The sequence below is a fragment of the Zootoca vivipara genome, chromosome 11 (genome assembly GCF_965207765.1).
Source record: "Zootoca vivipara chromosome 11, rZooViv2.hap1.1, whole genome shotgun sequence".
Lineage (NCBI taxonomy): Eukaryota > Metazoa > Chordata > Lepidosauria > Squamata > Lacertidae > Zootoca > Zootoca vivipara.
The window spans coordinates 44,810,323-44,835,165 of record NC_142594.1 but is presented as its reverse complement, the minus strand read 5'-3'; the positions used below and the strand labels follow the sequence as shown (position 1 = coordinate 44,835,165).

Below are 24,843 nucleotides of genomic sequence, written 5' to 3'. Positions count from 1 at the left end.
ATTCACATGGAGTGCTGCTCAGGCCTCCACCCCTAAGCTAAAGTGCTGGTCTAGAACAATGCCAGTCAACATGGTGCCCTCCAGATGTTTTGGGTTGCAACTTCCATCATCCCCAGCCAATATGGCCAATGGTCAGGGATAATGGGAGTTTTAGTTCAAAACATTATTGGGGACTGACATCTCCACCACCTGGCTAGTACGCAGAAGCATTTTCTGCTGTGCGCCCAAGCACCAAAAGAAGCTGCTGCCCAGCCAGCCAATTTGTGGGAATATCTTGTTGCTGTTTTATTCTGGATTATTTCATTTGATTTTTTAATATGTTGTAAACCGCTTTGAGATTTTCTTTAAAGGGGTATAGAAATGAATAATGATAATAAATCCCACCACATAAAAAAGTGACTAGACAGTTGTGGTGCCCATAGCCTAGAAGATTTAAAGGTGCCATTTGTTGATTAGCTTATATAACACTGGTTATCTAACGCTGGTTGTGAGCAAGCCATCATTTAGGAAAGGTTGACTACCATTACTATTTTTGTGTATGTGGGAAATGCAACGAATCTTTGAAGAATACTTAGTTTCCTTGGAACACAGCTTGAAAATCTCTGCTCTGCTAAACAAGGCTTAATTTTAGTCTACAATCTTAACTAATTGCTTATGCTGCAATAAATGTTGTAGTCTTTAAGGCGCAACAAAACTCTTTATTGTTCCTTCTGCAACAGATTAACATGCCTAGCCCTCTGAAAATCTTAACTGTTAACTTCTGTGTGTGTTCGTTAAGAAGAAGTTTAAGGGAAACACTTCTTTCAAGTGCTTAGGTTCCTTTTAAACTGCACTTGTCCATTCCCAGGAAAGTATTCCTTTATTAATAATAATGCCTGTTTAAAATTTGAATGCCAAATCAAACTGTATGTTGGAGAATAGAGCAGAAAGTGGTGGGGAGCTTGTTTTTGCATTTATACTCGCTCTACCACTCTCCCTCAAACGTTAAGCAATTTTAAATGGACAAAAAAGGAAGCACACTGCTTTAGTAATTCTTTCCCCATTCTGATATTTCCTGAAAGAGATACCGTCCCTTGGATTTCAGAAACATGCATGCCTGAGGGATTTTTTTCTTTCATTACACAACTCGTCTTGATTACTTCAGATCAGACAAGGAAGCATATTAGGAATACCAACTATTGCTAAAGTAGGTGACTTATTGGGGAGACCTTGTAACAGTCTTGCTTGATCTTTTATGCTTGCTATTATTGTTTCATCTTTGACAATTAAATGATAATTAGTTTTACATTTTATCTTCCAGAAATAAATAATCAGAAATAATCTGATACATTTAATAAAAAGTAGATGTGTGTTTTATTTAATGGTATAAACATGCACAGTAAATGATAATTCAGATACTGGAATAATAGTATTTAAAATTGTATAGTTGTCTCTTTGCCATTGTAGAATATTTTATATCTCTCCCACCTTCTATGGGATGATTTGTTAGAATGTGAATAACTTAAGGCAAGTCATTTATCTGCTATGGACCTGATTTATCACTGTTGGAAAATGTTATGCTTGGGGCATTTAAGGGAGCATCGTTTGCCACTTAGCAAACTAGTTCTTATATACTCAAGTATGATGGTACCTTTCCCATAATGCCGTTTTGAGTTTGAGTCATCAGTTGCTGCCCCATTATGTTAGCAAATGGCTTTGAAGATATCATTTGTGCAACACTAGTTCAATTGAATATAGTTCAAATATGTAGTCCAACCTTGATCTGACTTCCTCATGCAAAACAGTTGCAACACATGAAGGGGACACTAGAAAAGGCAATCAAGTTCACCCACAGTGGTTTACAGAAACCAAACCTATGTTAGGTGACCTGATAGTTTCATGTGTTGCCATAGGAAGGCTATAGTTGCAGCTTTTGACCTATGAATGCCAGAGTACTCCCAAAAGAACTTGAGAAATTCCAAATACAGGTGTCACCCTACTTAATGCATAGTCAACTTGTGCGCGACTGCGTATCTGCGTGGCACTGGGAAATACATACATACATATGTACGTACGTACCAGGAAATGGGGGGAAGTTCTCAGGGCTTGCAAGGAGACCCTCCCTGGAGCCAGAAGAGGATGTCATTGGGGGCACAGAAAGCCCCCCAAAGACCAGAGGCACAGCAAGGCTTTGTTTAGGCTACTCAGCCTCCCCACTTAACAGCTGAAACGGACGTATTCCAGCCAGCCCCAGAGCTTAAAGTACAGATATTTCGGTCTGGATTGAAGAGAGAGCTGGAGAACAGGAAAAAACGGGTGTTTAGAGGGTGTTCCCCCTTTTGTGATTTTCACTTATGCGCGCAGGGATGTTTGTGTAGATTCCTGCAGAACTTGGATGTCTGTTTACAATGTAATATTATAGTTAACATTTCCTTATTGTCTTGAATCATGTGATTATGTTCTTTTGACACTGTATTTTGATCAGTATGGCCTAGCTAGTGGTGTGCTGAGAGATCCCATGTATCCAGGTCATGCTTTGCTTACCTCCAAGTGAATGTGCAAACTTTGGATTACAACTACATCCCTACTTGTGTATTTATCCTCACAGGTCTATAATCAATTGAGGTGGGGCTGGGTACATCCACATTGTTTGTGTCCCTATGCTCTGGTATGGCCCTTCTCTGGTTCGCACCCATCTGTCTCGAGAGACTTTGGAGTGCATCTCCGAGGGTGAGGTCAAACTGCTGCTTTAGCAGCACCAAATTGACCTCCCTGGGGAAGAAGCCTGGGTAGTGAGTATGGAGGTCTTGGACTGCCCAGATGGCAAGATCCCCTGGCCCTTGCTGATGTGATCCAAAGGAAAGTTGAGCAATACATTTGGCACAGCTTGGCTGCAGGAGTTGTGGGAAGGAGGCATACAAGATGCCACCCAACTGCTTTAGGGACTGCACTCCAGATTTGGGCGGGATTTACTCCTTAGCATTTTCTTCTACCAAAGATATCTCCCAAGGCAGCAGAGGTTTAGGATCAGAGTTTTGCTTCTCCTAGATGGGCTACCTTCCTTGGCTTACGAGCTCTACCAACCCCTCACTTCCCTCTATCTAGAGCTTGTGCAGAAGCTGCGTTCTTGACCATCGGACCCACGGTTGGTCTTGTCCACTCAATTTGCTAGATCCTGTCTTTGCATGCAGGTACGATTCCCTCCCTAGTACTATCCATACATTGGGGGCATGTCTGCAGTGGGACAACTTGCCAAATGTGTGTTGCCTGTCTCCATGAGCCACAGCCCTGAGTGCTCAGGGTTATAGCTTGTGGGGCTAGCCAGTGCGTATTTGGCAAGCTGTTCTGCTGCTGCTATGCCCCTAATGTGTGGATAGCATTGGGGAAGGGGCATAGCAGGGCACCACTCATCCCTCATGGGAGGCTGAACACCTGAATAAGGCTTTACTCTAAAACAATTCCACTGATAGTAAATCTCATTGAAACAAATGGGATATGCTTTCAAGAAGTAGGCTTATGATGGTGCAGTAAGAGTACCTGTCAGTTCATACTGAAGGTAAACTGCAACATCTGAACTGTGGATTTTCTCATTTCTCACTAATGTTCTCATTGTGGCCCTTAACATGCATGATAGCAGGAAGATTAAAGTATAGGTAGTAGTTCTGCATGCTTCAGCAGTAATTGACTTTAAAATGTGAAAGTCTTTTTGACTAATTTTTGTATTGTTTCACTAATCAATATTTAATATGGTTTTCATAGGATATTTAACATGACACTGATATACTGGACAGGTAATTTCCATTATTTTGAAAACCTAATTTAATAGGGTGAATCCAGGTAACTGCCAGCAATGATCCCCTCTTGTGGCTGCAATCCTATACTCATTTATCTGGGAGTACATCCCATTGAACTCAATGAGGTTTACTTCTCTGTAAACGTGTATAGGATTGTGCTGTGTATCTCCATGTATCATACTGTTTTGCTAAGGACTTGTTCAGTTAATTCCATTTCTTACATTAAATTTGTAGCATTTTTGTGGTGAAAGGCCAATTGATCTTGACAGAAATTACCTTTCCAACTTAAGTGATTTGCTACCAAAGCTTAAAGGATAATATCCTCCCCCCCCTTTAAGGTTCAGTAATCTCTCTTTAAAAGCTAAAGGCTGTTTGGTCTTTTGGATAGTTTTACAGTACAATGCTATATATATCTTCTTGGAAGTAAGCCCCATTGAGTTCATTGAGGATTGCTTTCAGGTATGTTAGCATTGGATTGCAGCCTTAAAGTACACTTAGAGCTGCTGCACATGATTTTTTCCCCCTATGAGGGCTTCATGATTTGTGTGTTAATAATGATAAATATACATGCACTCTGTTGTCACATACAGTGGTGTACATGTTTATTGCACACAACAGTGGTTGGTGTAGGAGAAATATCATGTGTCAGTGGGCCCTTGGATCCTGCTTGTTAATTTCTCATTTTCCCCGTCTTCTCTCTGTGTGTGTGTTTGCTTGCTGCCTCAGCTTTAGGTATAACTTCTTGCAAGATCTGGAGGAGGGCTTGCATTTAAGCATGTCTTTTTCCTGAACAATGCATGAATTTTGCAGTTATTCTGGTGCATGAAGATGTGCAAAATATCATTAGCATAATGAAATGCAGAATGATGATGTCCAACTGACTAAGCTGTTAACATTTATGAGCAAATAACTTCTCTAGTTCTAAAATTGTATCCCCCCAAAGGTTTTGACAGTGCTTTATTATGTTTGTCCTTCTCTTCCAGTTTTTGAAGGTTTTTAGTTTTGCACTGGAAACCGCATTGGGCAGAGCCTGACTTTTTCTGTGTTTTGTTTAGCACCTTGTAGATGTAGGTGAATGATTTAGAATAAATATGAATAAATATTAAAATGATTTCTTCCTACTCTCCAAATTTGGTTTGTATCACTTTAATTGTGGCTCTTCCTTTCTTGTTGTAAATGATCAAAAAGGGCCTGTATCTAAACAGCCAGTTGTTTTCCTGATGCTGTGAAAAATGGCTTAAATAAAGTGTTCATTTTGCAGAACGTTTTGACCATGATTAAAAGGGAAGGTTAAAATTGCACCATCAGATTAAAATACATTATCTATGTTCAGCAGTTCTATGAGTGTAGAAGATCTTTTAGGTTTATATGCCATTTCCAGAGCTAGCACAAAGATGAGGAAAATCTAAGTCCCTTTGAGCTTAAGAATTTTAATAATGACTAGTGGAGGGAAATTATCACTAAAAGGTTGCCCTTATGGAGACATCTTCCAAACCGCTGATACCATTTATGTTGGTTGCTAGTCACAAGAAATGTACAGTACATGTGAAAAGGGTGTTTAGCTTGTAGGAAAGGCTGTTTCAGAGGAATGCTCCTTGCTCATATCCATGTACCAAAACATACAGTATCCTCAGCCTTATTTAGTAAGTCTAATTAAACAGAGTCATGTAGTATTTTTCTGTGTTAATTTCAAGTATTATTTACACTACATTGCATTGCAATTTGCAAAACATGCATTTGTTTTTGGCTGTAGATTTCATAACCTAGATTTTTAAAACCCCAACAGTCTTCTAGTTGTTAGACGTACAACAGTTCTCATTCCTAATTTGAGAGTTGGTGTACATACAGTATTGTCAAATCTCCCTACATCAGGGATTTCCACACAGTTGTTTTAAATGCTGCTCAAGCTTCTTTATTGCTATCTTCTTTTTTCTGCAAGTTCCTGGGTCTCTTTCCTGGACTGTCAGACTGTCATTATTGTTTCAGAATTCTGTTTCGGGTGGGGGAATGAATGTTGCCTTCTGAGTTGAGTTGGATTCAAAGTAACAATTAGCCTATGTTCTGTTATTGAAGCTAAAAACTCACATACAAATAGAATTATAATTCTGAACAGTATTATTTGTCTTTAGATTATTGACACATGAATAAGACACCATTTTAGAAGAGGCATTCTTTCCCATGAGAGGAGGAATAGCTCCGTTAATGTGTTGTCTGCTTCCCAGGGTTATGTAAACTCTTGTACTAGAACAGATTCTGCTGTCAGATGAATAGTGGCCATCTTCTTAACTGAAAGGTTTTTAATTGACGAAATGCTTCAGCTCTTCTTAAAATGGAATTTGAGGAGGGGAGAAAATCGAAAATGTTTCTTGCTTAATAAATGCATATTAATTTTCAAAAGATTTGGATACAGTGTAGTTTCTTGGACACTGTTCCCCAAATGAAGCACAACTTGATTTTCTTATGGGAGCAGTATGGTTCATGCATGGGCAAGAATGGTTGAAGGGTACTGTCAGGTAATTTAAACACAGTTCAGATGACTTTTGAAATGCATAGTGATGATTTTCAAATACAGTCATACCTCGGTTTAAGTATGCCTCGGTTTGAGTATTTTCAGTTTAAGTACTCTGCGGACCTGGCTGGAACGGATTAATCCACTTTCTATTAATTTCAATGGGAAAGTTTGCTTCAGGTTAAGTACGCTTCAGGTTAAGTATTTCACGGACTGTCTGGAACGGATTAATCCACTTTCCATTACTTTCAATGGGAAAGTTTGCTTCAGGTTAGGTACACTTCAGGTTAAGTACAGACTTCCGGAACCAATTGTGTTTGTAAACCGAGGTACCACTGTAGAGCAAAATGTTTAAAAAGATACATTTGCAAATCTGTTTTAATATTCTTAGTAGCATTAAATGTTAAATGAATTAACTTCTAAAGGAATTTAATTTGATTATAGCACAATCTTTGTGTAAGGTGTTTTATGAAAGAACAAGTTCAGAACAAGTTAGTAAACCGCTGCAAAATTTTACCAAATATTCTACTAAATATTACCTGACACCACCCTTCAAACATCATCTTCCTTTACTTACAGCTGGGTTTGTGACTTTGCATGCATTTCATTGAACTGCAGTAGGTGTTTGATTGTTTGCTGGCAGCATTTTGGAATTCTCACTGGGTTTGCATTTTGAAGGCATTTAGTAGGCCCCTAGCCTAGAGGATGTTTTTTTTTTATATATACAGTGGCTTTTTAGCTAACAATTAATGGCAGAGAATGTGGTCGCAATTCTCCTGTTTTCATATATCTGCAGCATTATTTTTTAAACAGAATCAGAATTAAGTAATCTTAACTAAAGGCAGCTCTTTTTCCTCAGATAAAAACAAAATACCCCTTCTCTAAAAATGATTTAAGAATTTTGCAGGCCTAAATGTTTCCATTACAATTATTTCTTCTAAGACTAACTCATTATATAAGGCAAATTCTAATACTTAACACTTGATTTTAGTTTATCTTAGGAACTTCTGGGAAGTAATTTTTTTGAAGTAATGCCCACAGAAAGTGGAAGTTGTGCCACTGCTCGCCAAGCCAAGCAGAAACGCAAATCTCACAGTCTTTCTATACGAAGAACGAACAGTTCTGAACAGGAGCGGTCAGGATTGCAGAGAGAAATGTTGGAAGGCCAGGTAAGTTTGGCTGGAGTTTGTGTGTATTTGTTTGTTTGTGTATGTTTATTTAAATTATCTACTTAATCCTATTATGGCAAGTTACAATAGCTTGATAACAATCTACTGAGCAGCAAGACTAATTCCATATAATTTCAAAAAACAAAAGATTTTTTTTTTTTAAAAAAAAACTTGCCAAGGCAGCATAGTTTAAAACTTGGGAATGCCTAAGCATTCAGTCTTTCACCTCATTTATCCTCAACACATCCTTTTGTGGTCTTCATTGGTCTTCACTGCTGAACAAGGAGTCAAGCCTGTGCCTTGGCTCAGACAGTTGTTTAAGGCGTCATCATTATCGAGGCAGCCACCATTCCATGCTACTTGGTTTATGATTGAATGATGGTCAATTGTTCTTGAGACTCCCTCAACCCTTCAAAGTAGTTTTTGGGGTGGGGAGCTGGGGAAGCTGAAAGAATGGGCAAAATAGCACTCACCTCATCTAGCAGAGTGTTCTGTGGCTCACTAATAGTCCCCCCCCCCCAATCAACTAGTCAGTGAAGATAGAAGTATGATTTAAATTTGAACTCTTATTTGGTATAATGGAAAAATTATTTCAGGATAGATTTTGGAGTAAAATTACAGAATTGGCATTAAGTGTCAAAAATGCACTAAAGCAATGTAAAACACTCCAATAATTTTTAATATTTTTATTCTTTCAAGGATTCTAAACTGCCATCATCTGTAAGAAATACACTCCTGGAACTTTTTGGCCAAATAGAAAGAGAGTTTGAAAACCTCTACATTGAAAATCTCGAATGTGAGTTGATCTTTATACAATGTATTGGAAACATATTTGAAAAGTTGAAATAGAGGGCATGGAAAATATACTAGATGCATTATATTTCAGCTAATTATTCTGGTCCCCTGCCCCCGTACATGATTGTGAATTAACAGCTCAGTAACAACTCTGAATGGACGCTTACATTTCCCAAGTTACATATCCACGTATCATAAGTGTTTGAGATCCTAGCACTTGCATTGTCTAATTCCTCTTAACTTGATCTATACTGTCTGTCATGTTTAGTATGTAGGTGTGTGTGTGTGTGTGTGTGTGTGTGTGTGTGTGTGTGTGTGTGTGTATATATATATATATATATATATATATATATATATATATATATATGAGAGATAGAAACAGAGCATTTGGATGTCTGATATGGCTTCCTGTTTAATTTTTTATTTAACTAAGTAACAGCTACACTTCAGTATTTTAAAGCCACAGCAGTTTGATCATAAGATGGCATAAAAATGTAACTATGCATAGCAAGGAATAATATGTTTGCCATATAAGCCCTCTACAGAATATGTGGGAGGGGAGGCAGTAGAACTGCCTGCTTTACCCCCACCTCCATCCTTGAGTTCATCTCCATCCCTGCTGACTTCACCTCCAGACCTTTGCACATTGAACAGAAGACCTGAAAGGGGGAATCTACATGTTATTGGCTGAATGTACATAGGCTCTCCCTTTCAGCTCCCCCATTCTTTTTGTGATGGAGTTCTTGATGTCTGGAGAGGATGTTTGGGACAGAGCCAGTGGGGGGGGGGGTTAACTTCCATGGGTTCTTGGAATTTGTGAAGAATTATGTCTACTTTTTAGGGCTGTATCATATATATAATTCTCCAAGTGAGGCATTGCAGAAGTTATTATCATTACTTGTGTTTATTGATTCAAGATTGCCGTGCCAGGTTCTAGACTGGATGCTATCTCTTTTTAAACTTGGGAAAAACATGTTAAGGTCTAATGCTGGGTTCATTGTCTCCCAATCTGGAGTGATCTTTGGCAAGCGGTGACTTGCTGATTGTGGAAGAGAGATAGCTGTCTTTCCTTCCTGAATTTTTATTTGCATTTACTAATGGCTCTTTTGCATCAGAGTTATTCCCCTTGGAACTGTAGTTTTGAAGCAACTTCCTCATGGCAACGCCTGCTGTGAAATTATGTCTGAATCTGATGGCTTCTGGTTTTAAGATTACGCTTACTCCTTGTGGTATACAGATAAACCGCAGATGCAAAAAGCCCTTTAGGTAGATGGAAACTGGAGACTACTAGGCTGCACAGTTGAGACCTCGGAAATAGGGAATGTGTGATAATTCAAAAGTTGTGATTGAATGCCTATTATCTTCATTAACATTGTTTTTTATGCTACTGCTAGTACGTAGAGAGATTGATACACTTAATGAACGCTTAGCAGCTGAAGGCCAAACCATTGATGGAGCTGAACTGAGCAAGGGACAGCTGAAAACAAAAGGTAAGAAGAAGGTGGACAAGTATACCTCTCTCAGTTGGCTTTTCATAACTTAAGTTGGTGATTTGTTGGAAGGGTGTTATCACAAATGTTCAAATAAAATAATGAAACAGCCTTAAAAAACCTCACTCCCTTTAAATTTATTTGTCTTAACAGCCAGTCATAGTACCAGTCAGCTGTCTCAGAAGTTAAAGACTACTTACAAGGCATCTACTAGTAAGGTATGAAACACACTGAACCGTTTATTTCCCTGCAGTATTTACTTGCTAGCCTAAATTTGGCAGTTTTTTGTTAAGTACTTTCTATTTGTAGATATGCTTAGTGAAGGCTAGCAGAATCGTTGGCGTCTGTTTTCCGCTCCTCTGAATTGTTGCTTCAAAATAATGTAATGAACGCATCATGAAAGGAAAGGAGGTTTGCAGCAAGGGAGAGCTGTGACAGGGTTTTTAAAAACCTGTTAATAGAAGATAGAAACTAATAGCATTTTGATTGTGAGGAATTCTGTAGGAATAAAATGTAGTTAATTTAAAGAGATGTTACATCCATTTCCCCCATGAATTTTACTAATTCATGGACATCATTTTTGTTGTGGCCTCGTTCAAAATGTAGATTCATAGAACTGGATGCATCTTCTAATTGCAGTTACCAGTGACCTGATGACACTCACATATCAATAGTGTGTTCTTGCCTCGTGGAAGTATTACTCATAAAGTCACATACAAACCTTTCATGCTGTTATCTTCCACAGGGCTTTCAAAATATATTGCTTTTTAGGTTCAAATATAAACTTTTGGTGTCTGCTGTGAACAGAGCTAAATAAGTATAAATTCCTATGGTGGCAGTATCAAATATAGGATCAAACACTTCACACTTTCCCAGTGTTGATCATCAAATTACATTGGGTTTTGCTTTCTGGCTGGTTTCCTGAACAGCTAGAATCAAGACCATTTTCCCACCTCATGTTTTTTGCATAAACACAGTTTGGATTTGGTCAGCCTTTCATCTTTCTAGGAAACTCGGAAAACTGTTGCAGTCTAGCGGGGCTTGTAGCTTATACTCCCATCTCCACTGCTGAGTCTATGCTCAATGTTCCCCAAACCATTGCTACTTAGAGAGGTGACCATACCAGGAATTAGAAAAGGACTTTGATTTCAAATTTGTACACCCCCCCACTTGGGATCGGGTCAGGAATGAGATGAAGAAAGTGTGTGGAGCACTCTTCAGTACAGAATACTTTAGGGTAGTTTTTTTTTTTTAGCTTACTTTTGATCCTGCTTTTTAATGCACGCTTATTAGGCAAATACAGTCAATAGATTAAAAAGTTGGTAATCGATCAGATATAATTTGAATGTGCAAACCTATGAGAAAATGCCAAGATGCTTAAATTTGATAATGAATTGTGTTTAGTGTTCATTTTCAGTTTAATTTTCATTTTCATTTGTCTTTCTACATAGTTCGCAATGTCAGTATGAATGTTGCAGGATGTAAATATCTCCTCCATTTTGCATTAATGTATTATTAATCTATTAAATATGAACAGCAGTTCACTTTCTTAAATAGTCATTAAAATAAAGACATTTACTATTTTGTGTGTGTGTGTGTGTGCGTGTGCGTGCGTGTGTGTGATAAATTGTTTTTCTTTTAAAGAAAGTGCTGAATACTTATCTCTTCTTACTTGCTATGTAGCGCTCAAATTCTTTCCCAGGCAAATCAGGTGGACCTCGCAACTTCAACGTGGGAAGCTGGGAAATATGGGGTGGAGACTCCTGGGTAACTGCTTTGCTTCCCAGTGTGCTAGTATGCATGCCCAGCTAAACAGTAGTGAGCGGTGGAACATGCAGAATGCCATCTTAACCAGTTTTCTTCTATGGATATCATATCTGTCAACTGTTCCCTCTTGGAGGACCTTGTGCCACCCATCCTTAACAATTTCTTGCTTTTGGATACTAATTGATGAGGTCAGAATCTGAAAACCAAAAGCAGCTTTCCCCTCATTACTGTACATTCCTTTGCTACATTTGATGAAGGTGTTGGTACCAGTCTGGATTAATACAGACTGATGAGTTCATCCCAGTTAAAACAAACGAGGCCATTACTTTCTTTATTAAACTGAATAAATTCGGTATAATTCTCCACACTGCTTTTCTTGGTTTTTAGGGGTTTTGTAGCCATTGGGTGGGTGGGGAGCTTATCAAGTGTATTCAGGATTCAGCATATGCCATATTGCAGAGAAGTAAGTTGCAAAAAGACTGGTGTTTATTTTCTTATATGACTACTATAAAGTAGAAGAATGCTGCAGAAAATCTTGGGCTTCTTAGTAAAGGACTAATTCAGGACTGCTGCAGCTGGAAGTAAAATCAAGCAAAGTTCAAAAGCTCACAATAGCTCATATGCAATGTATTAAGCAGTGAGAATAAAATTAATGAATGGAAACTTATAAAAGATATAGTATTTTCCTTGGACATTCCTTTAAGAAGATTTTGTCTTTTAATGATTGGGAAGTTTATTTAAGAAAACGTGTATCCTACTCTTTTTGTGATAGCAACACAAAAAACTCATTGACTACAATTGTGTAATCGAGTCCTCACTTCATAAGCCAGGACATGCAGCAGCTTAGTTCATTTGCAAGCACCCCTTCTGCTCCTGCATCATGTGAGTGGGGGGTGGGGGTGGAAAAGCCCAAGAAAGTGCAGTTAACTAGTTCAGTGTTGACTTTTGCATCCTGGCTTGTTTGGAAGCCACAAGCCATAGTTCCCAGCTTGCATGTAATGGGAACTTGCAGTGTTCTGGTTTCCTTCCCTGCCGGTGTGAAGGAAGAAGCAAAGGGGCTGCATGTGTGTATTTTCTGGCTTATTAAGCCATGACTTAATTACATAAACTGGACATTGAGTGAAACTTGTTTCTAGGTAACACTTACATCATAATAGGTTCTTCTTGCACTAACATGCCAAGTGGGAGAATCAGCATTAGATGGTTTCTGTTCTAGGCATTATCTCAACAGTTCATGGGGTTTCTATCCTTTTCTCTGAGTCTAGAAGCAATCTCACCAGCACTGGCAAAAGGGACCTTAAACTCAAATGCCATCTCCAAAACATTGGGGGGGGGGATTTTATTTTATTTTATTTCTGCTGAAGGGCCACATAGCCCTCCAAGCAAACACTCTGGGAGCAGCTTGCCAAAAGCAGATGGGGCTAAAGTAAAAAGTAGATGCTTCAACTGATACCTGTGCAGGCAGTTACAGACCCCATAATGCAGTGGAATCCACAGTACAGTGATGGGCAGGAAGATTTAAATCTCATTCTCGGCTCGTTGCCACGATGGGGATAATAGGGGAAAGGCATGCCAGCCAAAGATGCTATGGCACCAGTGGGTCTAGGATGAGTTGGTTCCCCATTTCTTCATAAGCACTGCTGATTGCTACTGAAGATCCCATAAGAGCTGCAGCTGGAACTGCTCTTCACCTAATATTCCACATGATTCATTATTTTATTTTGCTCCCACCGCTATAGATGCCACCTCTGCCATAATCGGGATGGCTCAACCATTCTCTCTCTTGTCCCATCTGCCTGCATGAGTACCAAGCCCATTACTAACTGGCAGGCAGCTATAGTACATCCCATGCTACTAAACTGGAAGCAACTGACCAACTTGCACTTTGTAGAAGGTGCTCACATGTGCTGTGGCCTTGGGCCAGTTCTGCAGTGCTTGGGAGCTATATGTCCTGCTCCACTGACACCTGGGTGGGGCATACGGCAGCATAAGTAGTAATACCCTGTTTCTCATATTTTAAGGCATCCCCATAAAATAAGCCATAGCAGGATTTTTAAGCATTCAAGGAATATAAGCCATACCCCGAAAATAAGACATAGTGATAGGAGCAGCAGCAATGCCGGCCGCGGCAGGAGGAGGAGGAAAAAAATAAGACATCCCTTGAAAATAAGCCATAGTGTGTTTTTTTTGAGGAAAAAATAAATATAAGACGTGTCTTATAATATGAGAAACAGGGTAAATGATTGCTAATCAATACGCTGGGTGATCTGGGAGAAGGAAATGGACACCTATGCTTGGAACATGATTGCCTTGCATAACAGACATGGAAACAAATGGGAATACATGGGCTTACTGAGGCTAGAAGCCGTTAGAACAACTGCTGGTGGCACGTACTATTGACTTGAGTAACAGGGTAGGTTTGCAGGAAAGCAAAGGGCAGGATCCTCATGCAAGAAGTATCAGTTGGAGGTAGACCCTACTCATTATACGAGGATCTGCAGTCATCCCAATACCAGGTTTTTCTTTCTTTCTTTTGGTTGTATTTCATTTTAATGGATCGGATTTGAAAATAAATTGCCTTTCTAGCTTAACATACTTTCCATATCAGTAATAGATTTGTAGAATTCTGTAGAGTAGGGCAGGAGGACTCTCCCAACTGAAATAAAGCAGCCAAAAAGGCAGGAAGAAATGATGTAAATGCCCCCCCCCACACCAAATAACAAGCTGTGAGGTTATATATATATATATATATATATATATATGTTCGAGCACTTTTGCTTCTTAGAATTCAAAAGCGGTAGAATATTTAGTTTCCTCAGAAGTTTAAAGAACTTAAGAAATCTTCCCATAATTTCTTTCCTTCTGTGAGGTGAGGTGGGTGCAAGAGCCTAGTTGGACTCTTCCCCACTTCTTATTTAACAGTTGAGAGGTATCGGAGTCCTGTTGCTGTAATTCTACTGTTCCACTTCTCATGCGTAACTCCATTTTGTTTGAAGACCTTTATTAAGTTGGACAACTGCATTTTAATACTGCCTTGAAAGCTTTATGATTAATTCCACACTATGGTTCAAGTACTAATCTTTACCTAGTTCTGCAAGAATTAACCTGTTTCCTTTTCAATGCACCCATAGTAATTATTGCTTCTACTTGCTTTGAAACAATTCTGCTCATTAACCACTTAATTATGATTCCATCTAGGTCTCATTTCATCGTTATAAAGATTAATAAAGAGGGGGGAAATAGAGTACTTTCACTACCCATAGCATTGCAGTCCTCTTCTAGTCCTTTTTGTTTTCTTTCCCCCCTGAATTTAATTTAGTATATGGTTAGAACATCTTTTTCTTTTGTTTTTTAATCACTGAATAAGCCTAGGGCCTTATTTGTAATAACAGAATTGGAAATAATTGACAGCCCCCCCCCCCGGTTTGCTTACAAGATGGTACATGTTGCATCTAGGATTTTGGCTTAACTAGGCTCTGATTACCAAATACTTTATATAACTACTTCTAATTTTAAGACTGCTTCTGGAGTTCTTAAATCTTTTTAATTAAAAAGTTTAATATAGTAGCCTCCCATCATGCATTTTAATTCTTTTCCTGGCAACACTAAAACTTCCATTTTATACTGTTATGATCTGAAATAGTTCATAAGGCATATATACATAATATATAGTATATATACTTACCTAATGGTAGGTTCCATTGAACTCTGGCTTAGACATGGATAGAACTGGCTGCACTGTAAATTTCCTGTTGGGGGAAACACATGAGTGTAGCAATAAACAATACTCAAAAGGGAGTTCACCTCTTTGAATATACAGTGGTGCCTCGCTAGACGAATTTCATTCATTCCACGGGTCTTTTCTTATAACGACCCTCCATGGGAAGCAAGTGCCCAAGACCACCACCTCCTCCGGAGTGGGCCACACTCTTGCCTGTCGATTGTGCTCCTGCTCCCAGCTTAATTCTGCACTGCTCAGGCTGTATCCAGTTCTGGGAGCAACATTTTAAGGAGGGCACTGCCCAGAGAAGGAAGAACAGGATGGTGAGAGGTCAGGAAACCCAAGTCCTATGAAATACCTTCTAATTTAAAGCACTGGGTATGTTTCCTCCTGAAAGCTGACTTCTTGAGTAGATACTGCTACAGTATTTTATTTTGGAAAACCAAGCCTTCATCACTGCTTCCTATTCCTGCTTTGCAGCAGTTGTAGTTTATTGGTGGGGAATATTAGAAGTATTATTGTAACATAAACCAACCTTTTTAGACATTGGAGATTTCAATCGGCATCATCGTATTTTCATTTAGGCTTTTATCTTCCGCCAGGGGTACTGAACACCCTTATAACTTTTCACAAAATCATTAGTTTTAATGAGCATGGGTGCAGAAGTAGGATCTGTAAGTACATCTCACCATCAAACCCCAGCGTGCTATCCTTTACATCTCCTCTGCCAAAGCCCCTTCATCAGCACCGCATTCCACCCCTAACTCTGCTCCATATAAGTTCCCTTCTCTGTTTGTCACTGAGGACCTTCCAAAGTCCTCTTGCTTGTCAAAGCAGCTGCCCCTCCTCCTGTTGTGTCAGTCACGTCCTTGTCCAGATCTTCTCCCTAACCCATTCCTCTCCTCCTTAACTGCAAACACAAACAGACCTGCACATTTGACACACACCACACTTCTTGAAGCCTGGTCTGTGGTTTTAAATTAACCCCAGGAGAGTTGATGCTGTGCTACGCAGGAGCAGTCATTGTACCTTGGGGGCATTGCTTCCTAACCCTAAATTATGGTTCAGCAACTCTTGTGAAATGAGTGGTTGGGGAGCTGCAGGCCATGCTAGGAACCTTTTAAAAGGGTATGACAAGAGTCCCTAGGCCTCTGGTCCAAGACATATTTCTGTACTTTTCTTTCTGTCTCTTGTGCCTTCTTCTACCTTTGACCTGAACTCCCAGCATTTACCAAAACCAAGACACGCAATTATGTGTTTTAGCACATAGCTCTTTCATTGATACAAATAGTACCAAAATTCTCTGCCTGCAGGTTGGGGGTGGGTGGGATGGTGAACTATTATTTCCTTTTTTCCTCTTCACTGTTTTTTAATGTAGCAATTGAAATTCAAAAAAGTCCCCCCCAAAGGCATTTAATCAGAACAGGCAAGCAAGGGGATTCATCTCTAAACATTAGTTGCTTCCCACCCACCCCTAGTTTTCCCTTGTGTTGTCAAATTTCCTTTTTTGTTTTGTTTCTTGGAAAGAATGTTTCATTAACATGCAAAAGGAACTGGGCTGTGCTTCCAGGTTAATTGTTATTTCCAGTGTACTGTTAAAACTAGCTGATTTATCTATTTATTTTGCCATTTCAAATGGCTCTTAGCTTTAGATCTTTACACAGCTCTTTCCTTCTCCCGCACCTTACCCATTTTTGGCCAGCTGAATTTAAGAAACAGACTTGTATGGCATATACAAAACATAGCCGGGAAAAAAGCTAAGTGCTCCTCAGATTATACTGACCTGTTTATCAGGAGAGATTAAAGGAAAATCTGAGAGTTTGCTGCATTATGACCTCCTAAAATGCTTACACTGGGCCAAATTCTGCTGTGGCGCGCACAGTACAGTGTCCTGATTTGACACAGGACAAATTTGGTCCCATTATTTTTTAGGAGAGAACATCCTATAGCTTGTGCATCCATAAAATGTGCTACAGTTAAATGTATTAATGGCTTTTATGTTGTGCATTTGTGAGCGGGATAGTAAACAATTGTACATCTCTTCTTGTCTCATATCTGCTCTTGCTCTCCTTAGATTGTATCTAGTTTCAAAACTACGACATCTAGAGCCATTTGCCAGCTGGTGAAGGAGTATATTGGTCATCGGGATGGGATTTGGGATGTCAGTGTCACGAAAACTCAGCCATTGGTGCTGGGGACAGCATCTGCTGGTAATACTCTTATTTTTTTGTCTCCATTGCTATTTATGAGGGCATACTAAACCAAACATGGCCAATGAATGACCGATGGGGGGCTTCAGATCCTGCCCCATATTTAGACCCTTAGCCCTGCCTATATCAGATGCGAAACAGCATGTTTGTGATTCAAGGTGTTGCCTATTGGATTCTTCAGTCAGTGGGACCAGATCTTCTCCAACCAAACTGTACACATGTGGAGAAACACTCACCACCACCCTAGCTTTGCCCCCCCCCCGCCCCAGACTGAAAGGGACCGCTCTCATTACTTTAAACCAGTGTTTCCAAACTTGGGCCTCCAGCTGTTTTTGGACTATAATTCCCAACATCCCTGACCACTGTTCCTGCTAGCTAGGAATGATGGGAGTTGTAGTCCAAAAACAGCTGGAGACCCAAGTTTGGGAAACACTGTTCCAAATCAAAGCATGCTTTCAGACTAGCATGTGACTTGTGTGTTAATCAAATCCTAGATATGGTTTTTATCTCAACAATTTTGTTGTATTTATACTTTCTTGTTTTGCCATTCATCTCTCTTAAGTGTGGTTTTACTGAGAACATTTGCCCCATTGTAAAAATCTGTATTTTACATTCTGACATCCCACCTTTCTTCCATCATGCAACCCAGGGTAGCAAGCAGTGTCGTTCCCAGGAGGTCTCCCATCTAGGCACTAACCAGACTCAGACCTGCTTAGCTTCAGCAAGGTGGTGGCCTCAAGTGACTTCAAGTCATACCCATCTTTATTAGGCTAAGCAAAATGCCACGAAAATAGTGTACCTCAGGCCATAAGAGGGAACAGTAGGAAGAGGTAGTGGACATCTAAATGCAGATGCTATGCAAGTGTCAGGTTTCTCTTGTTATATTCTCTTCATTATTTACCCCTTTTCAGGTTTGTCTTTCACCTGCTTTTCTTTGCCTACCCACTAATGACCCCAAAACCAAACTTTAGAAATATGACCTAATTTCTGTTATCCATTTTAAGACTTGATCTGTGCTTCCATTGCTGAAAGATAATCCTGCTAAGGACACTTCTTGTATTGGGCCTAGTGGTAATCCCATAGAATTCGAAATATGCTGGCCAGGGGCCGCAAATGTGCATATAAGGGCAATATAACTTTTTATCTTTGAAAGAGAGGATAAATGAGGAGTCTGAGATACGCTAGCACCATCTGCTGGACATCAAAGAGAGGGTATGATTCAGAGAAATTGGAGACTTGCACTTGGTCCAGAAAGTGCAGCTAACTTCCTCGCCAAAACCTCCAAATTCACTAAGGCTGCTTCGGACATGAATGCTCATTGCTTGATGACTGCAGAAGTGGGTGGTGGTTCAGGCCTTTCTCATTTGCTTTCTCCCCCCCCCAAATCCCCATGGGGGGGCGTCCCCTTCCTCTTCCCCATGCCCCCTTTACCATACTTGCATTCTTCTAGTGTCTCAGACATTGGGGAATGAACTTCTGCAGCAGGGATCCTGCTGTACTTGAGTAGGCTTTCTATGTAATTGGAAACCCAGAGTAGGGGTTTTCATGTGTGAATAAGCCATCATAGGTAGAACAGCACAGGGAAGTTAGGACACTTCAAAATCAGTGTTTTTCTGTGCAACCAATAGGCATTCTGCTGTGAGTATTGAGGCAAGGAGGAATCAAATAATGGGCATGCATGTGTGAATGAGCCTGAACTACAAACTGCCTCCATTCACTGTAGAAGTTTTCTTCCTGCTGAGAGCCACAGGAACAGGACTCCCCTGAAATGCATTTTCTCTGACTTGTAACTGTATGTACAACTTCCAACTCCCCTCGTTGTCAAGCTCAACATACAGGGGTATACTTTGCTAGCACATGTCTCACTGGTAGCTGTATACTTTGTTACCTGTCATTATAATTCTGCAGGGCCTCCATTGCCTAAATTAAAGCATTTTTCTTCCATTTTCCTTCCTTTTTAATTCTGACAGATCACACTGCTTTGCTTTGGAGCATAGAAACAGGGAAGTGCCTTGTGAAATATGGTGGGCATGCTGGATCAGGTGAGATGAAATCCCTGTTGTTGAACAGGAATGTCAGAAAAATAACTTTATGTATGATCTATTCCTGCAATGACATGTACCACGAATTCGTCTTGCGAGTCACCATCAGATTGCAAGACGCATTCGTCTTGCGAAAAATTTGTCTTGCAGGGCATTTGTCTTGCGAGGTACCACTGTATATATGTATGGTTTTAGTATGCAAAAGCCACTGGGTTGAATCCAATTGTTCCCTTCTGTGAACTGAAGGAGTTCTTCAATTTACAGAAAAGTGTTTTGTATGGCAGAGGCTTCCACTAATTTCTGCCAATTTCCCCATTGCATTCCTTTGTGCCACCTTTCACCATATTCTGTAGGCTTTCTCAACCCCCTCCTCCCAAGGAGATACTTTTGGGGAGAAGGATGAGGAACATTTCCTTCTCTTTCATAGGTGAAGGTGTCCCTTTGATGAACAGAAGTGCACAGTGGGATTCAACCTAGTTTCTTAAGATTGTTTGAGTCAAAGAGAAGTATATTAATAGTCAAAGGAAAAACTTGAAATGCAGTGGTTATAATTTGAACATAAAATACAATGGAGCAAGCAAGAAATAACAATATAAATGTTTGGTTGCTGAATGTGCTTTCAGATTTCAAACTTGATAGTTGTTGTGTAACTGTATTGAAATTCTCACAAAGATCAGATTCATTTTACCCATTACACAGACTGAGATGGTAGAATTCTGAACAGTACCATTTCAGAATGCAAGTGGGAAACGTCAAGTTTCTGAATGCTCCATGTAAAAATGTCACTGCTTGTAGTGAGATAGTGCACTCAATCTATTTCCATTGAAGCACTAACTAAATTGGATATGGGGAGGTTTTTTTTTTTTTTCATTTTTGCATGGGAGATCATTTCCCCTCTCCTTCCCTGGCAGTGTGAAGCAGAAAAATCTGGAATTGTGCTAACTCAGTTTGCATAGTTTGTAGAATAACTTACTGGATCCCACAAGCACCATTCCTCTTGCTGGAAGACTTTGCTCTGGAATTTTCTACAAGAACATTCTCCCCCCCCCCAAGTCCTCTTGCTTCTGGGATATCACTAGAATCACCGGAGTTCTATCTTTAAGTTATTCCTCACCCCACAATGACACTAGACACTGATCAAATGGCAAGCATATATTTTAACTCCTAGGTTTGGAAATGACTAAAGTACACCCCAGCCCTCCCACAAACCACTGAGCAGATCTTAAATCACAGTGGAGGTCCAGATGTGCCCCCTGCCCCTAAGTTTAGCTACGTGTACAGTGTGGACTTCCTGTGAATTGGTTGGTCATAATAATTGTGGTGTTGTTTTTCTTAAAAAACAGTAAATTCCATAAAGTTTCATCCGACGGAACAAGTGGCTCTTACAGGTATGTAATTATCTTGGGCTTACAGAATAATATTCACAATACATTCATTCACCACTTGCCTTATACCATGTCGGACTATTCACATCCTAAGAGCAGCCCTGTTGGATAACACTAAAGGCCTATCTGACCCAGCAGCTTGTTCCCAGAATGCTGGGAAGCCCATAAGCAGGGCATGAAGACAATAGGCCTTTCAAGTGCTTGCGATCATATAGGTAGCATATGGCTGTCATGACTATTAGCCATTGATGGCCTGGTCCTCCATGAATTTGTCTAATCCCCTTTAAAGCCATCTAACTTGGTGGCTGTCACCATGTCTCGTTGCAGCGAATCCCACAGTTTAGCTTTGTGCCATGAAGATGTACTGTCTTTCCCGAATCCCCCCTCAATTTCACTTCATCATTTCACCTAACTCATTGTTGTCTACTCTGCATGGAATATGGTTGGCTCTCTGGGTTACAAATAGGAATCTTTCCCCATCCTGTTTGGAGATGCCTGAGATTGAACCTGGGAATAAAAATGTGTGCTCTACCTCTGAGCATCTTCTCCAGAGCATTCTGTTGTCCTGACTCACTTACCTTAACAAGGTTTTACTTCTGTTTTCTTTGGCCATGCTCTATTTAAATATGCCTGTGTATGAGAGATGGGGTGCTTGCACTTTTATCTGTTGACTTAAAGGTAATTAACTTTGGGGTCAAAAAGGAATAGGCTGCAGAATGTTTAAAATTCTGTAATCTGTGTGTATTATAGGCATTTACAGGTCATCCCGCACCCTACCTCCAAAGGAGTGATGCAATTATTTTTTGGCTAAATAGACAACATAAAATTGTTTACAATGCCATTAAGGATGGAGGGAAGGGATGTAGGAAGCTTTCCTGAACTTGCACACACATTTAAACTTGCATTGGAATGCAGCAGCAAGGAAGACTGATACTGAGGAGGGGGTGAATGTTGTTTGTTTATATAAAACTTGTATAGCCTCTTAACTGTAAATAAAACTTCTAAGTGGTTTACAAAAAATCCTCTCAATAAGCGCAAATTATTTATGTGTATGACTAGATGTTAAAGTGTGTGTGTGTGTGTGTGTGTGTGTGTGTGTGTGTGTGTGTAAATTCAATTCTCTTTGCTTAATTGAACATCATGTAGTCCCCAAATAATGAAACATTTAATTTAGGCTGAATGTTAACTAAGTGGTCAGCAGCAGTATTTGTTCAAAAGTAAGTATTATTCATGCATAAGTAACTTAGGCATTTGAGTCAAAATGGTAAAAATGCAATGACCTTAATACTGATCCTCTTTGGCTTGAAGCAGTGAGAACAAGCTTTCCTTCTCCCACCTCTTACCTGGGTTCCTCAAACACCATTTGACCTTGATGTGCAAACCAGCTAATTATAGTTTGAGCAAGCCAGTTTTGTAAACTAGGATCAAACTATCGTTTGAAACTTCAGTTTGGAGAGATTGCTTAAAACTATTTGCCTGTTCATACATTATGGGACACGGGTGGCGCAGTGGGTTAAACCACAGAGCCTAGGGCTTGCTGATCAGAAGGTCGGCGGTTTGAATACCCACAACGGGGTGAGCTCCCGTTGCTCGGTCCCAGCTCCTGCCAACCTAGGAGTTCGAAAGCACGTCAAAGTGCAAGTAGATAAATAGGTACCGCTCTGGCGGGAAGGTAAACGGTGTTTCCGTGTGCTGCTCTGGTTCGCCAGAAGCGGCTTTGTCATGCGGGCCACATGACCAGGAAGCTGTATGCCGGCTCCCTCGGCCCATAACGCGAGATGAGCACCGCAACCCCAGAGTCGGTCATGACTGGACCTAATGGTCAGGGGTCCCTTTACCTTTACATTATGGTAAACCGTTATTTGCGGAAACAAAGAGGTTTTGCATCAAGGACTGCAGAAAAGGAAAGGGAAATGATGGGACAGGAAGCACTCCTAACTCCCAACTTGTTCCAAATCCTCTGTACCATGGTAGAGGATCGGGTGTGTGACATCTGAATTATCTACTATATTCCCATATTCTTTCAACTTTTTCTGCAGCTTCAGGAGATCAGACAGCTCATATCTGGAGGTATATGGTGCAGTTGCCCACACCACAGCCTACCGCAGACTGTAATGTAAGTGATTTAACTCCAATTGATGCTGGCTATTGAAGAAAAGTTCTATGCTGCATTTTAAAACTTTGCAATAGTATATTAACCTATTTGAGAATATGCACCTTTTAAAACAATTTGTGATTACCCCCCCCCCCCTTAGCATTTTTTTGATTACATTTTTCATTGCTGCTACATGTTTTTGGCGCACCATCGTCTAGGTGGACAGTGTCATAAAGTCCTTCAGCCTCTTCCCGCAGCTCTGCTTAGGTGGCTGTTACTGATAGCTTCAGTGGAAGCTAGTTGGTATGTTATCTCTGCCATTAGAAACTCAGCATTAACAGCACTAGCAGGCACTGTTGATAATGCTCCCTTAGCATTCACAGCCACTCTATAGTTCATCCACCAGCTATGTCGCTTGCAGTCAGTTTCTATTGCAACAGAGTAGGACATGCCCATCATGACTGTATGGAAACACTGTTTAATCAAGATTTGCACAAGATCTTTAAGGGAAATGTATTAGCATCGGGAGGGCCACAGCTTCCTCATACCTGCTTCAGAACACTTTTTTTTTTAAAAAAAAAACACCCTACTGCTGATGTGCAAATTTATCTCAAAAGGCCCAAGACAAATTTACAGTATGAAAATAAAATCTCAAGAGAGAATATTTTCATTTATTTATGTGGGAGTAAATAGCACTCAGCATTAAACTTTACTTCCTATATCCCATGTCTTATTCAAGTATCTTCTCCTTCTTTGTTGCTGAGACTATGCCAATGGGGACACTCTCAACAGCTCGGCTGTCCTTTGCCTCATGGAATCTGACTCACTAGCTCTCTCCCAGATTACCTGATTTGGGCATTATAGTGCACAGTGGGAAACCCAATAGCAGAAACCCTTGTGTTTGTTTGTGATAGGTTAATCCCGCATTAAGGATTATGTAAGCCACATTCAATTTAGGCAGTTTTAATACATGTTAAATGTTTTCAAAATTAACAGCAAATGTCTGGAGAAGATGAAGTTGAGTTCTCTGATAAAGATGAACCTGAAGGAGATGGAGATGGTTCTAGTGATTGTCCCACCATCCGGGCTCCTTCAACTTTCCTAAAAAGCCACCAAGGTGTAGTCATAGCAGCTGATTGGCTAGTTGGAGGGAAGCAAGCTGTGACAGCTTCATGGGATAGAACAGCAAACCTGTATGATGTGGAGACATCTGAACTTGTGCACTCTCTGACAGGTACCTCTTTGTGTGGAAGTTTTCATTTTTGTCCGTTTGCTTCATAGGCTGATTGTGGGTTCTAGGCTGCCACTGTTAACGTGGCGCTTAGAAATTAAAACTTCTTGGCAAGGAAGAGTAACTCCCATTGTTTATTATGAATGTGAGATTCCTCTCTACTCTGTGTTGCCCTGTTTCTTTTTTGAACTTCCGTGTTTCTCTCCTCCCAAAGGGTCAGTGTGTAATCTGAAAACAGACTCCCAAGGGGGGTGGAGAGTAGACTATATTTCTAGCACTTTAGCTGTTTACAAAGGGGTTCCTTTTCTGTCGTGATCGGGCAGTTTAGTTGCTTTTAATAACAGATATGTATTCATACATATGTAGATCTTTGTCACAAAACATGGGCCAAGATGGCTATTCTGTTTATGTAGCTTTCTCCTATAGCTATTTTCCACCTGCTGAACTAGCCACAGAAGCTTAATATATCATGGATTGTCATCAGATGTGCAATCAAAGCCTTCAATTAGCTAGACATAAGAAATGAAACATGTGTAATGTGTTTATGATTATTGGGCCAGTTTCTGCCCAGTGAAGAGTTTTGTGGAATTTGGTTCAGTTTTAATTAAGAGGTTCTTTCCTACATATGGTCATATTACCAAATTACCTAGGTGGTT

The 24,843-nt window shown here is 40.0% G+C and overlaps 1 protein-coding gene across 8 annotated transcripts in view; it reads left to right on the top strand.

Moving 5' to 3' along the window:
• WDR37 (WD repeat domain 37) overlaps positions 1-24,843 on the top strand; it is a 66,862-nt gene that overhangs the window by 22,494 nt on the left and 19,525 nt on the right. For 3 of the 8 annotated variants that reach the window (XM_088653744.1, XM_035129073.3, XM_035129072.3), the window contains exons 2-11: positions 7,274-7,451; positions 8,151-8,247; positions 9,641-9,736; positions 9,890-9,954; positions 11,420-11,503; positions 17,299-17,434; positions 19,405-19,476; positions 20,820-20,864; positions 22,901-22,977; positions 23,953-24,190. In XM_088653744.1, coding sequence (XP_088509870.1) covers positions 7,314-7,451; positions 8,151-8,247; positions 9,641-9,736; positions 9,890-9,954; positions 11,420-11,503; positions 17,299-17,434; positions 19,405-19,476; positions 20,820-20,864; positions 22,901-22,977; positions 23,953-24,190 — 1,048 coding nt within the window. In that variant the 5' untranslated portion in view covers positions 7,274-7,313. Of the gene's footprint in view, positions 1-1,065; positions 1,187-3,748; positions 3,771-7,273; positions 7,452-8,150; positions 8,248-9,640; positions 9,737-9,889; positions 9,955-11,419; positions 11,504-17,298; positions 17,435-19,404; positions 19,477-20,819; positions 20,865-22,900; positions 22,978-23,952; positions 24,191-24,843 lie in introns of those variants that run through there. The other 5 variants (XM_088653746.1, XM_088653747.1, XM_035129071.3 and 2 more) reach the window with 4 other exon arrangements.